Source organism: Lipotes vexillifer, unplaced genomic scaffold, assembly GCF_000442215.2.
Source record: "Lipotes vexillifer unplaced genomic scaffold, Lipotes_vexillifer_v1.1 scaffold740, whole genome shotgun sequence".
Classification (NCBI taxonomy): Eukaryota; Metazoa; Chordata; class Mammalia; order Artiodactyla; family Lipotidae; genus Lipotes; species Lipotes vexillifer.
This window is the reverse complement of record NW_006778610.1, coordinates 1,544,190-1,561,859: the sequence shown is the minus strand read 5'-3', so window position 1 is coordinate 1,561,859 and position 17,670 is coordinate 1,544,190. Positions and strand designations below refer to the sequence as shown.

Genomic DNA, 17,670 nt, shown 5'->3' with positions numbered 1-17,670 from the left:
CAGGAATGCTTGACTAAGGAAAATAGAAAGTCCTGAGGACTCAAAGGTGAGCATCTAAGCTAGGTGGGCAGCCCTTCCATTTCTATAAACACATATTTTTATTTGATCCTTGAAGGCAGACAGCTAAGGTGAGACAGCATTCTGTTTCTGGGCATACGCAGAAACAGTTCTACTACTTGGCCATACGGGAACTCCATTCCCTAGGGTTTAACATGAATTTAAGAGAAGAAATAAGTCCTTCCCAGCACTCTTTTTTCCCTAACCACTCTTGCCATTTTAGGTTTGGGAGAGGTGGTGGGGCACGCTTAATACCATTTGCTACCCAGCAGTGGGTGAGAGGTAATTGCACTTCTCTCAAGTACTAATAAATAGCCTACATTCAGACAGTGCTTTGTAGTCTATGAAGTCCATTCTCACAAAGCACTCTTGTCTTCAAGGGCCCACCTTTTTTTCTTCCTCACTATTATTTTTTTAAATAAATTTATTTATTTATTTTTGGCTGCGTTGGGTCTTCGTTGCTGCACGTGGGCTTTTTTTTAGTTGCGTCGAGTCGGGGCTGCTCTTCGTTGCGGTGCTCGGGCTTCTCATTGCGGTGGCTTCTCTTGTTGCGGAGCACAGGTTCTAGGCGCGCGGGCTCAGTAGTTGTGGCGCACGGGCTTAGTTGCTCTGCACCATGTGGGATCTTCCCAGACTAGGGCTCAAACCCGTGTGCCCTGCATTGGCAGGCGGATTCTTAACTACTGCGCCACCAGGGAAGCCCTCCCCCAACTATTTTTGAAGCACACCGCGTTAAAGAATTATTTGTAGTGTGCGAAAGGCTTCTAACTGCTGCTCATCATTCCAGCAACTTTTTATGTCCCAGTGTTCCCTTTTGAGGGCTTGACTTGGTTAAAAGCTGATGGTAAGTGTTAGAAATGTGGTGTAAACCTTAGAAATATACATAATGGCTGTGGGCTTCACCAGACTCCTAAGCTTACCTAGTTTTACCTTTCATTACAACTAGAGATTTCTTTATTTATTTCAGCTTGAATTCTGATTAATTTCTTCCCTGTCTCTCTTCCTTTCCTTTGTTTGTGATCTCTATTGAAAAATAGGCCAAGTGGTTCTTCTCATTTTCAAAATATTTAATTCTTTGGTGCTGACATATGGGTTCTTCTTGGGAACCGTTCTGACATATTTCTTTAATTAGTTAGAAGGGCTGCTTTTGAATAGGGAAGGAAACATTTCTTCCATTCAGCAACTGAATGTCTGTTCTTTCTGGAGATACATTCTATTATTGGCCCAGGGAGTAAGAGTATAGAATTAAAAATGTAACCCAGATATTTCACGTAGAAGATTTATCCACTTGTTTATATGCTTGAATGATGCTCATGGAGACACAGGGCAAGAGAAATAGCCAGAGAATAATTCCTTCTTAAAGGCAGCATGACCAAACCAAGATAAAGCCCAGCTCAAAGGAAGAATAATGAAAAGGTTGGAATTAGAATAGTATATACATCATCAGGGAGGAGGAGGAGGAGGCTTGTCCCTGGTGTGGAACAGGAGGGAGTCTTTGGACCATATAGAAGAAAATGACAGGAAAACAGGAAAGATGGGGGTTGGAGGAAGTTGGAGAATAAAAGTAAAATATTCATTGCTCTGCCCAACAATTTTCAAGGGAACATAACAGGTTGGCTTTTCTGAAGAGGCTGGGAAAAGCACTGGAGAAGGGGAGACAGTTGAGTGCCAAGCTGTAGGGCTGGAAAGCATGGCGTACTTGGGGACCAATGAGAGGCTGGTTTGAGGAAAACCTCTATTCCAAATTGTAGAAGAAATGGTTGGAAAGATATGTTGAGGTAAAATTATGGAAGAGATAATGGATGGGATGGGGTTGGAGGATATAATGAAAGGGTGAAAGAGGTTGAGCAAAAGTGAATGGGATCAAGGGAGGAGTTTTCTAGAGCAGGAAGTATGAGTAGAGCAGAGAAAATTAATGAAGGATGAGAAGAAATTATGAAGAGTGAAATTTAGGAAAAGGAATTTGGCTTTTTTTGGTATAGCTGTTAGAAATATTTTAAAAAATTTTAATAGTCTCTTAGAGAGAATGAACTGGAAAGAACATATTTTCAGGGAAAATAGAGTGAGAATTAAGGCTGCTTATTGAACAGGAAAGAAAGGTGGATTAGAGGGGTACTTAAAGATTAAAGCAAAAATGATTCTAGTTAATTATTATAATGACCAGGAAATAGAAAATGACTTGGCAGACAATTTAGAGTCTTATTTGGTAGTAGAGAATCTTTAAGAAATTTCATATATACCGCTTATATTTAAATAAACCATAGGTCTAGCCAAAGTCATAATAATGCAATGGAACATGAATTTTAGTACATTAAAAAGAGATTCTAGGGGTTGAAATGAAATTTGAAGGGCAAACGGTAAAAATTATTAAGAAAAATAATGAAAAATTATTTAACTAATATAAATATATTCAAACTGAAAAGTTTAAATAAGAGAGGGAATTTAATGAGAATTATTTGTTGAACCAGGTAAATGTTTGAAACATTATGGGGAATTAGGGTACAAGTAGGATGCTGGGTTAGAACACATGATGGGGATAGAATCCCACTGAAAAGTCAAGCCCTAATTTTAAAATGTATTAAAAAAAAAAGGTGCAACAAAACTACAGGGACACCTAATTAGCTAAAAGGTTTATTCAAACCTGTGTTAGTACAAAGCATCACATACACAAAAAGCAACAGATTTTACATGGATTCAGAGGACAGGAAGAGGACGTGAAAAGGCAGACAAATTTATTTTCTTACCAATAAGAGACTATATTTTAGCTTTCCTGGACAAATAAATGTGTTGTGGACCATAAAGAAGAAACATTTCTTTGCTTACTCTTGACAAAACAAGCCCTGTTTGAAACATCCATTAAAATGTACATGAGTGCCTACTGTGTGCACAGCACAAAAACTCATTAGCCTATTTAAAAAATATACTGAGGAAAATCACTGCCTAACTGGAAACTAGTATATTGGTTTTCTCCTCCTTTAAAGTCACCAAAGCAGAGTTCGTTAAGTCCATATATTAGGTGCTGTGCTGAGAAGGTGATCATGGGAAGGAGATCAAGTTGGATGGATAGTCAAGGTGCTGCTGCAGGTGTTAACAGGTCCATGTTCTGTGGGGTACTGAGATTTGAAGAAAGCCAGGAGTCCAAAATGCTAAGTACTGGTGTGCCAGAGCAAGAGGTTGGAATCAAAACCTCAGAACACTTTGGATAGGATTAAAGTAGAGTGCATTCTGCTTTAGAACCAGCAGACCTAATGTTGTAGATATTCATCTGGTGGTGTCGTCTTCGGAGTTCTGATGAATAGCTGTATCTCAGAGTTGGTGTCTCGGGTACTTTGTAGACCCAGTGTTGCTTCCCTTGGGACATTTTCTGATTCAGAGATTCTTCAAGAAGGTCTTGTGTGTACTTCTACTAGGTTAAGTGTTTAATTTAAATGAGAGGATATAGCATCACCTGCATTATTGTAAGTTCTTAAAACAGCGTGTGGACAGTTTAAGGTGACCCCCAAATTACTCCTCTTTGTGCTGTTGGACATATTTCTCATAAAGATGGATTGCAACGTACATAAACTTTCTCATGTAACTGAAAGATGTCTTACATTTATTTTCCACTCAAAATTACTAGACATATGACATTTAAAACATTGGGGATGATAATTTTGAAAATTGATAAATATTAAGCAAGACTTATAAACCATTTATCTGGGGTATATTAGTTAGGTTAGCATATACTTAGTTGCAAATAATTGAACCTTCCTATGATAAGCAGAAAAGGATTTATTGGAAGGGTAGATTGTAGAGTCAACTGAAGGCAAAAGTGTTAAGATGTCTGCCTCTCTTTGGCTTTAGTGGTATGGAATGGGGTTCTGCCTACCACTTATTTTGGAATTTATCTCCGAAGTAGGAACTATGTTTGGATGCTGAAAAATCAAATATTCACTCTATCTTCATCTACTTAGCACTATAGATTTATATGAGTGTTTTACATAAATGAAAGGCTTTTAATCAATGAATTTTTAGTCATGATTGTTCAGTCTTTATTCTTAGTAATAATTGTGCTAATTGCTCTAGAAATAATATTGAACATCCATCTATCCAAGCATTGGAAAATATTTATGCACAAGACATGAAAATGTTTCTGGAATGCATAGATGAATAAAGGAATCAGAGATGATTGATGACCTCAAGGAGCTTACAGTCTACTGAGGGAAGCAAGACAGGTTTGAAATTCACTGTAGCAAGTAGAATATGTTAAGGGCCATAAGAGAGGTAAAAATTGTCACCAGGCAGAGAATAGGTTAGCGGTTGACAGGGGCTGGGTGGGTGGATGGGTGGGGGTGGGAGAAATGAGAACATTTTGGTTAAAGGGTACAGATTTTCAGATATAAGATGAATAAGTTCTGGGAGTCTAATGCACAGCATGGTGACTACAGTTAACAATACTGTATTTATACTTGAGAGTTACTAAGAGAGTAGATTTTAAATGTTCTAACCACATTAACACATATACACACACACAAATGGTAAATATGTGAGGGGATGGATGTGTTAACTAAGTTTATTGTGGTAACCATTTCCCAATATATACATATATCAAATCATCATATTGTACAACTTAAACTTACACAATGCTATGAATCCATTATATCTCAATAAAGCTGGGGGAAAAATTACCACCAGGCCTCAGAGGGCAGAGGTTTTGAGCTGGAGGGATCAAGAGAGGCCCTGGTTGGACTTAGGATTTGTCCATGCATTGATGAGGGAAAGGGCAGGCCTGGCCTACTAAGAAACCTAGGAAAGGCAAAATTCTCGATACTCCTATGTTAGGCAATGCTGATAGAGACTACTAGTGACAACAAAAACAACACCACAGGGGCTTCCCTGGTGGCACAGTGGTTGAGGGTCCGCCTGCCGATGCAGGGGACATGGCTTCTTGCCTCGGTCCGGGAAGATCCCACATGCCGCGGAGCGGCTGGGCCCGTGAGCCATGGCCGCTGAGCCTGTGCGTCCGGAGCCTGTGCTCCGCAATGGGAGAGGCCACAACAGTGAGAGACCCGCGTACCGCAAAAAAAAAAACAAAAAACAACACCACAACTAATATGTGTGTATCACTTATAGTTTACAAAGAGCTCCTGGGTACTGGTCAGAATGCAGAGTCTGGAGCTGGAATGCCTTGGTTCTGATTCCTCACTCTGCTAATTACTAACTATGTGACCTTGTGGAAATTACTGAACTTTTTGTTTCCTTTCTTTCATCATCTAAAAAATGAGATAATAATAATAATACCTACTTTATAGAGTTTTAAAGGTTGTGAGCTAATACGTAAAGTGGGGCTTGGCATGTAGTACCTTCCAGTAATGAAGGCTGAGTTCTGTGTCTTGGCTCTCACAATAACACTGTAAGATAGGAACTGTTACTCTCCTCAAGTACAGTCATACAAACTGAGTGCTCAGCAGGGTTAAATGGTTTATTTATTCAAGGCTACATAGAAAACTATGGAGTTAAGACAAACTCTTTAGCCTTTTTATTTTACTGCACAATGCAGTAACCAAAATTTAAGAAACATTAAAGAGAAGTTGCCATAATCTATACTTTTGGAATTTTCATTCAGATTTCTTGAGGTTAATACTCAAAATGCAAAAAATGTATGTAGGTATAAATAAAAATTACAGAATTAGCCAGAATAGTAGCTGATGTGAATGTACATGAACAATTAACACTCATTTCATATCACAATATAATTTTCTCACTGAAGCAAAAATGAATTTTCCCGTTTGATGGAGCATCATCTCTGCCTTACTGTGGAGTGTGACATGAATTTTTATAGACTTCAAAGCTCTCTTGAAGACAATATATTGAATATTTCACATATTTCATTGTGAAAAATCCACCTTTCCTTTTTATTTCTAGTGACCACATTCAGAACATTATTCTTACATTTACTCTAAATAATTTATACTCTCTCTAATCTTCTTTTTAGGAGTTATGAAATTTTAGTGAAAGCATGCACCACAGGTTAAAGGTGACTTCAGCATGCTTGCACTAGCGTTAGGTAGTGCTAGTGAAATATCTCATGCTGTTATTTGATTCATGAAAACTAATAGCCCTGAGAAATTTAATTTAGAAAGCTGAACATTTTGAGTAATATATAGATTACTTGACATGTAGGTTATTATTCAATTGAGAGATTTTATATGAAAATGTTAAATTAAATGCTACTGGCAGTTGCTAAAGATTGTACTTTTTAATTATTCTATTTTTCATCCAATGTCTCTGCCTCTTTTGTCATTGACATTTTATTATAGGTTGCTGAGAGAATATTCCTATAGCTCAAATGTGTATTATCATTCCAGGTGATAGAAGCACATAGTAGGCACTCAATAAACACTTGTGAAACAAATGACCTTAATTTACCATGCTCACTTTGTAGGTTGCTGCTGAAATTATTTCAGCTTCTACTTCTGTTTTTCAAGTATGCACGGGATTTTACTGAGCTTCTCAGCTTCAGTGTGATTAATGAGATTTCTAAGCATGTTGAAATTGGTGCTATCGAATATCTTGGGTCTGAAACTAGGGAGTTGTTGATTGAGTATGCTTATGTCTCCTCTGACTGAGGCCAGATGGAAAAAATAGACCCTATAAACAGGGCTTAAAGTTCTTGATTGAAGATAACTTCAACTGAACATGAAGGCACAAAATAATGTTTCATGAGTTTAACCAAGTATTTGTTTATGTCCACATTTTAATTTTATTTTATTTTTATTAATTTTTATTGGAGTATAGTTGCTTTACAATGTTGTATTAGCTCCTACTGCACAGCAAAATGAATCAGCCATACATATACATATATACCCTGCCCTGTGGATTTCCCTCCCGTTTAGGACACCACAGTGCGTTAAGTAGAGTTCCTGTGCTTTACTGTATGTTCCCATCAGTTCTATTTTATGTATTTTATACATAGTATCAATAGTGTATATCCACATTTTAATTTTCAGTTAAAGTTTTGGGTCTTTAGTTTTCATAAATAGATAGATAGATTCAAAATCACAAAATTCTTCATTTTCTGCCATATTTAAGGTTTTATGATGTGATTTAAAAAACATATTTGACTATCTCATTTCAATGATTTCAGTGGGATATGTGAAGCCTCCATTTTGTTTCTGTAATACAGTCATATTTGAATATATTTTGCATGTCAATTGCATATGTCATGGTTTTGAAGATATTGCTGATCAGGTCAGCATTTTTTGTCTTTGAATACAGGATCACAAAACTAACTTTTGTATGTTTTTGCTCTTGAAGGTGTGAGCTATGACTAGGCAAACCGGTGATGAGGGCTTAGGGAAAAGAATCCACATCATACTTCATTAAATCATTATTGTCATATCTGTATGTGAGAGACAAAGCTATATTACCCAGATCTTCCATAGTGTAAATGGTTGGCAGAAACTGGAGAGATTGACACTCTTGTCAAAGTAACTTGCGCAGGCACTCATTTGATCATCATTAATATGTGTGTTTTTAAACAGTTTTCTAAACACATTAGAGAATCCAATCACATCCATTCACTTAAAAAACACTCTTCTCTTTGTAGCAAGCAGGTAGCACTCTTATAGACATACATAAAAGAATATCATGCATCTTTCTATGTTTTGAACTTATTTTTTATTCCTTGTGATTGTCTCTTATTCTGAGCTAACCAGGTCATTTTTTAATTCTTATATTTAAGGTGTTAAATTTTTTTCTCTAAATTAGGTGTTGCCTGAAAACGTATGACACATACCCTTAATTCTAGCATCAAATCTGATGAAAATATTCTATAACATTTGTTTTGGGTCTCTCCACATTGTTGCCAGGCTGCTGATTATTGCATTTTGTATGAATGTTTCCAGCAGGGTATGCAGGGTTTTGACAGTGGTAATAGCCAAACCATTTACTCCATCCTTAGATTTTTAGCTGAAATATTTTAAGGAATAAAATTGAGATCATTACTGATTACAGATTTTAAACCCAGCATTCTTCTCTAGGTATGCAAAGCCTTTCCCTGTCTTAGAGGAACTAAAGTTAAGGAAACCATCCTTTCACTTGTCATTTATTCAGTAAATATATATAAAGCATTTGCAGTGTGTGAGTGAGGCTTAGAACTGCACAGCAGGGCTGCTGTGGTGAAAGGACAGATGCAGTCTTCACCCTCAGAGGCAGCACGGAATAGCAGGAGGAGCACTGAACTGTGAGTCCTGAGATTCCAGCTCCAGTGCAGTCATGAGCTGGCTCCATAATTTTGGCAGATGTGTATTTCCCAAGACCTTGGTTGCCTTATCTATAAAATTAGTAATTATACCAGCTATAATATTTTATTATCCTACAACTTGATTTCTTTTAACTTTGACACCTGAAAATTATTTTAAAAGCATGTCACCTTTTAATAATTTGATTATTTGGTTTGCTATTTGACACTGACGTACCTAAGATGCTATTCCCCTCTTCCAACATCAATACACACACACACACACACACACACACACACACACGTGTATTTGCGTATTTTGAAGATGTGTAGTGCTTGAGATTAAAGTTTGGCCCTATTCTGTAAATGTGTTCGGAAAATAATATAACACAGATATTGAAGGCAGCTTGTTTTAAACTTGTAGCTAAACATGACATTCAAATGTTAATTGGATGAATAAATCTTGTTCATTTTACAGACATGGAAATGTCAATGGAATAAAACAATTTATCACAAGATAATGGTTTCCTGCCACCAGATAAATGCCAAGATGAAGATACTTATTGAAAATGTATCAAAATATTCTATTGCTATTTATTGAAAATAAAGGTTGAGAAAAGTTCAACTTTTCAGGTCAAACATGAGAAATGCCCTGCCTATGGTGTTAGTATATTACTGTATCAAACACAGTGTGCGTGGTATAGCAACATAAGAAAATTCTAAGAAATAATGGTCTATAAATGAACCTTTTAGCTTTAAGGTATGAGAATTACTGGAATGGTGCAATGGGGGCTAGGAGGAGATACCTAATATATATTGAACTCTTGTTATGTGCGTGACACAGTCCTGGTGTGTTCACTGATGTAAACTGTTCACAAGAGCAGGATTTTTTTTTTTTTTTTTGGCTGCGTCGGTCTCTCTTAGTTGCAGCACGTGGGCATAGTTGCCCCGCGGCATGTGGGATCTTATTTTCCCGATCAGGGATCAAACCCGCGTCCCTTGCATTGGAAGGCAGATTCTTAACCCCTGGACCACCAGGGGAGTCCCAGGAACACGATTTGAAAAGGATTATTATCCTCATTTTTTCAGGTAAAGTTAAAAGCAAAATAGTAAATCAACTATGTTTCAATTAAAAAAAAAAAGAAGCAAAATACCTTGCAGTCACATACAGGATAAGGTGCCAATACTAGGATTCACACTCAGCCTGGACTTCAAATTTTGTGCTCTTCTCCTACACCCCACATCTTTACTTGTACTCCATAAATCTGAATGCAATACCTTTTGGTTTGGGGGGCTTTTGAGTAGATTATTTCCCCAAGTTTTGTTGTACCTGATGACCAAATACTTCTTTGGATCTAATATGCTGATGAGTCTTCTTTAAATGACATTGTCTACTTACCTAAAGAAAAGAGCACACCCATAGGTCTTGAGGACTTGGTTAGCTCTAAATGGGCCAAGTAGCACTAAATTCTAATTTAAGACCACCTTCTTTTCAACAGTGTGTGGTTTTAAAGTCCTTAGGTAATTCCCTCTTTCTGCTTTCTTTTCTGAACCTAGATGTCTATTTCTCCACTTTACTTATCTTGTGTCATAGTATTCTTCATAAAATACATTATTTGGGTGATTACGAATATAGGTGAATAATTGAAGTTGCTTAAACAAAGAAAAGGTTATTGTTCCCTAAAGCTCTTACTGATCTCTTCATGCCAAGTCCTTCTCAAGTCCCTCCACCCCTAAGGTCTCTTCTCCACCTGCCACAAACAGTGGGTGTTAATGTCTCCCTCTTCTGGACTCTCAGAGAACTGCAGCTTTCCTCTGGCATTGACCATTCTACCTAGGATTTTAGTATCAATATTTACTGATATACTTGTCATAATTTCCCTAGTAAGGAAATACTCCTTACTAGGAGAAACTGTGTGCTTTCCTCCTCTCTATTCCCCATGGTACCCAACAGAGTGATTTGAACATTACAGATATTCAGCCAACAAAAGGGTGAAAGAAGCATGTGTATGGTCTCTGATTTAAGGATTAGAGGAAGTATTAAGACTTCAGAGGTATCTATAGTACACCCTTGTGCATATGTGAGTCTACCTGGTCCTTTGCCGATGCTTCTATTTATCAGTTCTCTAAAACACATTTGGATCTTATTTATTTTGTAAAAATTCCTAGAGGCAATAAATGAGCAGATAATTTAACTGTTAGATGGTTACAAAGGGGACAAGATTGAATGTTTACATTTCCCTCAGGAAGAAAATAGTAATTCATACAGCACTCTTTTGATATATAAATAGTGTATGTACTAGTAAAGATTTTTTTTAAATCATAACATTCTTTCAGTAGTTTTAGATAGACATCAAGCACCATTGTGTCAAATGGATTACTAACTGGCAGTCTTTACCATGCACTTTCACAGATGGAAGCCCTTTAGCTCTGAAGGACATATGGGAAGGAGTTCATGAGTGCTATAAGACTCGGCTGCTGCATGGACCGTGGGATACTATTACCCAACAGGTTAGAGAGTATTTTCATTGTATTATATGTGATTCTTTCCCCCTGCTCGTCTTTTCTTCTAGTTCTCTCTCCTACTTTTTTTTTCCTGTTTCACTCCTCTACTTCCTTACAGATTTCAGTTCAAAGACAGTTTCCTTTAATACATCTTCCCAGATCCAGGCTTGGTTTAGCCTATCTGTTATAAGCCCTCAGAGCACCCAGTAATTTTCCTTCATAGTGCATCGTACAGGTTTAAATGATCGATTTGGATTTTTTGAAAAAAATTTAATGTCTGTCTTTTCCATTATACTGTGTACTCCCATGTGGGCAGACCCTGTTTTTTTTTTTTTTTCCCCTCTTCACTCTATACCCAGCACGAGCACAGTATTTATCATACAGTAGGTGTTCAATAAAAATGTATTAAGTAAATGAGAATAGAAACAAAGTTGGCATATACACCAAGAAATAGATGATTTAGCTTGTGTCACCTATAATGCTTCAGAATTTTACTAATAGGTGCGTTTGCAAAACAATTAACTTTTGATTAATAATAAATTTGCAATAGTGATCTGAAAAAGTTGAGAAAATAGATCTAAAAAAGTAGATATAAAAAATAGATTTGCGGGCTTCCCTGGTGGCGCAGTGATTGAGAGTCCGCCTGCCGATGTAGGGGACGCAGGTTCGTGCCCCGGTCCGGGAAGATCCCACATGCCACGGAGCGGCTGGGCTCGTGAGCCATGGCCACTGGGCCTGCGCGTCCGGACCCTGTGCTCCGCAATGGGAGAGGCCACAGCAGTGAGAGGCCTGCGTACTGCAAAAAAAAAAAAATAGATTTGCAAAAGTAGAGAAAGATTTGTCAATCATATAAGTCATTATTACTGCCCTGCTAAAATCAGTATTTAATTATTTTAGAAATTTAAAAATACTCATCACCTTTCAACCAATCATGTTCTCTTTAAAAATAGTTTTTACTTATATCAAAAATCTTATTTTTTCCCCAGCCTCTGTTAAGCTTAATCAAATCTTCCTTTAAAAATAACTTTATCAGCCACCATTAGATTTACGTGGGCCTCTCACTGTTGTGTCCTCTCCCGTTGCGGAGCACAGGCTCCGGACGCACAGGCTCAGTGGCCATGGCTCACGGGACCAGCCGCTCCGCGGCATGTGGGATCTTCCCGGACAGGGGCACGAACCCCTGTCCCCTGCATCGGCAGACAGACTCTCAACCACTGTGCCACCAGGGAAGCCCTCAACCATTAGAAGTTTTATGCCCTCTTACATGTTTGATGACAATAATGACAGTTTACCTCCCAATCAACTTAAGAATCCTTAGCATCTCATAAGTAGTTCTTTGGCAATGACTGCAAATGACCATTTTCTAGGTTTTAATTGAGGACAAATCTGGTTTTTAAGTATATGAATCACACTGCCCCTCAAATTAATCCTTTTCTTTCTCTTCCTACTGTCACCTTCCTAGTTCAAGCCCTGTTGCCTCATCTGGAACAATTAGTAAAACCCCCTACTTTGGTCTTCTGCTCCTTTCCTCCCTGCTCCTTCCCTCTAGTCAATTTTTCCTAACAATGCTGCTCTTATCTTACCCATGTGCAAACCTGCAATAGCTGTCCAAGGGGCTGTGGTATGTGGTCTAAATGCCTTGCTGGCATTCCAGTGGCTGCCATTCCCTGGGTCCCACCAGCCCTTTCAAGCTTTTCTCCTACGCCTCCATGCTACACAGTTTCAGCTCCTGCCAAGCATGGCTGTTCACTTCCCCAAACCCATTTTGTGCAGTTTGTTCTTGGAATTCTTTCCAGGTTTCATGCTTTCCCTGTTGCCTTTGTTCTATCTTTATATATCCCCCTCGTTCTTTCATATGTTCCTTTTCTCGGAAACCACTTCTGCTTACAAAAATGGCCCCCTCTGAAATGCCATTTCTGTAGACCAGGAATCAGTGGTTGCTATGAGGAAGGATAATATAATGAGATATATAAGCAAATCCATCATAAAGATTTTTGGCAAGAGCATTTTATTTTATGCAAAGTGTTTTAGATTAACCTTTAAGTATGTCAAGGTAAGTGCTAAGCGTTTCAACTTCCAGTGTCTTGTAAGTGACCACAAACTGTCCAAAAATGTAGAGTCAGAATCCACAGGACCCAGAAAATCTTTGGTTGTGAGAGTCAAGGAAGACGGCAAAGGATAGAGGAAGGGAGCATCCAAAAATATATATGTATTTAACTTCAGGGCCTTTTTTCTCTGCTCCTTCTCAATCACGTTTTACATTGTGCACCTGAGCCCGAATCTTATTTTTTTCTTTTTTCTGTCACTAGCATCGCTATTATTAATTGTGCTATAGCACAATTCCACGTGGTCTATGTCATTTGGGTTTTAATTCCACATGTCTCTGTTCCGGCGTGTGACATATGAATAAGATTTTGAGGTCAACCATATTTTCTTAGTTACCTAATATGATGTTGCCAATAGATTTCATTCCATTGATGGAATTCCTAAGTTGCTAAACCAACCACATGAACAAATCTGTATGTTGATAGTTTTTAATGAAATTGACTAGTATCTTTTAGTTTCCAGGCATTTAAGCATCATACAGATAACCTGTTAGCAGATCATCTTTTTCCTACTTGTCAAAGCATGGTAGTAATGATCAAATCCTATCACAGTAAGCATTACTATCTCAATACCAAGTATGAGGCCCACTTATTGGGAGGGATATTTGATATAACCAAAGTACAACATAACTATAACATTGAGATGTTCCTTTAGGATTTGTCTTATTGGGATTGATCTTGTGGCCAGGTATCCCCACTTTTGATAACACACTTTGTTTAAGCTTTAGAATTGCTCATCACAGTGTATGTCCAGGCATTGAAGGCCTAGCAAGGGAAACTCATTTGTTGTCATTGTACTAACTTGGTATTTGAAAGTCATTATGAATATTTACTTTGGAGGTCTTAGCTTTTAATCCCAGTTTAGTTAATGGGTTGCTATTTATGTGCTGTTCTTTGCTTGAGATCTTTGAGAGAGTGTGTCCTCAATTTTGTAAGCCTCCATGTGGAGAAAAAATAGGGTGTCTTCAGTGCTGTGAAGGGGAGGGTGTGATACAGCACTAGGGGAGAATGAGCTGATAGAATATTGGTAGCATCAAATAGTAGACACCATTTTGCAGGATTATTCTAAAGAACCATTAGGTTGCAGACTGAACATGATAATAATATCCTGTCCTCCAGAGTGGCTTAAAAACAAAAGTAGCCTTTGCATAATATAACATGCATTTCACTTCATTTTCAGGCTTGACTGTGCTCATATAGTTTATTGCTCTTCATCTTTAATAATCACACTTCTGTCCTCTCAGCATTTGTCTTGATGATAAGGACCTATTCATGTCAGATATGAACTCTCTGTTTTGAAGACAAGCCACTCATGAATCTCATACATTTGATTATGGTGATTACTTACCTGCTTTTGTCCAACATTACGGACTACCTATTATCTCAACCCTGCAGCCTAATAAAGAACTTCCAGAAGAAGAAAGTGAACAGATGCCTAGGTTGGATCTGCCTAAATTTGGTACAGTGAATGTTACAATAATAATCACTGGAAGGTGTGGGCTCTATGTTTTAGGTAAAGAGCTCCTGTAATCTTGGCATGAGTTAAAATTAGAGGATAAGAAATCATACTTTCAATTTTACTCAAAGATATGTGTAAATACACATATCTTCAGATAAGTGTATCAGATAAGTAATTTTTTCTTACTGTCTCCTTTTTTTAACTTTATATGGAAAATTACAAACATAATACAAAAGTAGAGGTAATAGTATAGTGTACTTGCAAAGTAATGACCAATCTTATTATTTTGGTATCTCACCCAATCTGGAATTTTTTGGTAGCAAGTCCTAGACATCATATTATCTCATCCATTCACATCCATAAGTATTTAAGTATGTATCTTTAAAAGATAAGGGCTCAATATAAAAAAAACAAACAATGCAATCAAAAAAAAATGCGTGGAAGACCTAGGTAGACATTTCTCCAAAGAAGACTTACAGATGGCCAAGAGGCACATGAAAAGATGCTCAACATCACTAATTATTAGAGAAATGCAAGTTAAAGCTACAATGAGGTATCATCTCACACTGGTCATAATGGCCATCATCAAAAAATCTACAAACAATAAATGCTGGAGAGGATGTGGAGAGAAGGGAAACCTCTTGCACTGTTGGTGGAAATGTGAATTGATACAGCCACTATGGAGAACAGTATGGAGGATCCTTAAAAAACTAAAAACAGAACTATCATATGACTCAGCAATCCCACTACTGGGCATATACCCTGAGAAAACCATAATTCAAAAAGAGTCATGTACCCCAATGTTCATTACAGCACTATTTACAGTAGCCAGGACATGGAAGCAACCTAAATGTCCAATGACAGGTGAATGGATAAAGAATATGTGGTATATATATACAATGGAATATTACTCAGCCTTAAAATGAATGAAATTGGGTCATTTGTAGAGATGTGGATGGACCTAGAGTATGTCATACAGAGTGAAGTAAGTCAGAAAGAGAAAAACATATAATATCGTATAATAACGCATATATGTGGACTATAGAAAAACGGTACAGATGAACCTATTTCCAGGGGAGGAATAGAGACACAGACGTAGAGAATGGACATATGGACACAGAGGGGGAAGGGGAGGGTGGGACAAATTGGGAGATTACAATTGACATATATATACTTCCATGTGTAAAATAGATAGCTAGTGGGAACCTGCTGTATAGCACAGGGAGCTCAGCTCCGTGCTCTGTGATGACCTAGATGGGTGGAAGGAGGGGTGGGGGTGGGAGGGAGGTCCAAGAGGGAGGGGATGTAGGTATACATAGAGCTGATTCACTTTGCTGTACAGCAGAATCTAACACAACATTGTAAAGCAATTATACTCCAATAAAAAATAAAAGTGAATAAAAGATAAGTGCTCTACAGAGATGTTTAAAGCAGCTTTATTCATAATAGCCCAAATGGAAACAACTCTGAAGTTCTTTAGGAGGTGCATGGTTAAACAAACGGTGGTACTTCCTTAGCACGATACTACTCAGTAATACAAAGGAACCAACTATTGATACACTTAACAACCTGGATGAATCTCCAGAGAATTATTGAGTGCAAAACGTCAATCCCCAACGTTTGCCTAGTATATGATTCCATTTAGCTAACATTTTTGAAATGAGAAGATTATAGATTGGAGAATAGATTGCAGTTTTCAGAGGTTATGAATAGGAGGAAAGTGGGTGTTGTTATAAAAGGCAACAAGGGAAGCTTGTGGCAGTGGAAATGTTCTGTATCCGACTGTATCAATGTCAGTGTCTTGGTTGTGATATTATACTATAGTTTTGCAAGATGTTACTGCTGGGGGAACTGAGTGAAGGGTAGGAGTGATCTCTTTGTATCATTTGTTACAGCTGTGTGTGAATCCACATTTATCTCAAAATAAAAAAGTTTATTTAAAAAAGGTAAGGATTCTTAAAAAACATAACCACAATTCTGTTATCACAACTAAAGTTGTTAATAATTTCTTAATATCATTAAATAAGCAAATGTTTGAATTTCCCCAATTGTTTCCTCTTTCCTCCCTTCCTTCCTACCTCCCTCCCTCCCTCCTTCCTTCCTTCCTTCTTTCTTCTTTCCTTCTTTCCTCTCTCCCTTCCTCCCTCCCTTCCTTCCTCTTCTTTTTTTAAATAGTTTCTTTGAATCAGGATCCAAATAAGGTTTATATATTAAAATGGTTAACATCTCAAGACTTTTGAAACTGAAATTCTCATTCCTTCCTTTCTTTTTTTCTTGTAGGTTTTGTTAAAGAAAAAAGGTTGTTTGTCCTGTAGTATTTGCAGTCTGGATTTTTTTTTTTTTTTGATTGTATCTCTGTGGTGTGTTTGCTATGTTCCTCCATATTCTTTATATACACTCCTAGTTAGATCTGGAAACTTGATCAGATTCAGGTTTAGTATTTTAGGGCAAGAATACTTCATTGGTGATTCTGGGTACTTTTATAAGGAGGCACATAATATTTGGTTTCTGCTCTTTTTTTGTGATGTTAGCAGCCATTGATGATTATTGCCTAGACCCATTAATTCATTAGAGGGGTTGCAAAATGGTAATGTTCTAATTCTATCATTCATTATTTATTAGCTGGACTACTTCTGTAATGACAGAGTTTCCCTAACCAGCTTAGTTACTTGAGGTGTGCTTTGTATAGAAAAGGCAGAATAAATGCTTGATTCTTTCTCTTTATGTTCTAGCTTTCAAGATAATGAGTTGGTTCTCTAGCATCCTCCAAAGGTGACCAAGAAAGTTTTTTTTATGGAGTCATGGATATAAATGTTTTATGTATTTCAATTCATTGTAGTGATTACCTTTATTGATGCTTGGTTTGTCTCATCTTTGGCCAGTGTAAGTCTCTCTCTCTCTCTTTTTTTTTGGGGGGCTGGGCTGTGTGGCTCATGGAATCTTAGTTCCCCAACCAGGGATCGAACCCAGGCCCACAGCAGTGAAAGTGCTGAGTCCTAACCACTGGACTGCCAGGGAATTTCCATGGCCAATGTAAATCTCTAAGTTGGCTCCTGAGTTATTTTGATACAACCCAAGTAGCTTTGATGGCTTCTTGCTTTTTTTTTTTTTTGCGGTACGCGGGCCTCTCACTGTTGTGGCCTCTCCCATTGCGGAGCACAGGCTCCAGACGCGCAGGCTCAGCGGCCATGGCTCACGGGCCCAGCCGCTCCGCGGCATGTGAGATCCTCCCAGACCGGGGCATGAACCCGTGTCCCCTGCATCGGCAGGCAGACTCTCAACCACTGCGCCACCAGGGAAGCCCGGCTTCTTGCTTTTTGATA

General features: G+C 37.9%; 1 protein-coding gene and 1 non-coding gene across 2 annotated transcripts in view; one reads left to right on the top strand and one right to left on the bottom strand.

Moving 5' to 3' along the window:
• Positions 1–17,670, top strand: part of ATG10 (autophagy related 10) — a 223,141-nt gene that overhangs the window by 135,203 nt on the left and 70,268 nt on the right. Inside the window, exon 5 of the mRNA XM_007451711.1 lies at positions 10,692–10,789. Coding sequence (XP_007451773.1) covers positions 10,692–10,789 — 98 coding nt within the window. The remainder of the gene's footprint in view (positions 1–10,691; positions 10,790–17,670) is intronic.
• TRNAE-UUC (transfer RNA glutamic acid (anticodon UUC)) lies at positions 17,293–17,365 on the bottom strand. Its single transcript has one exon. It is a non-coding gene; the product is annotated as a tRNA-Glu (tRNA).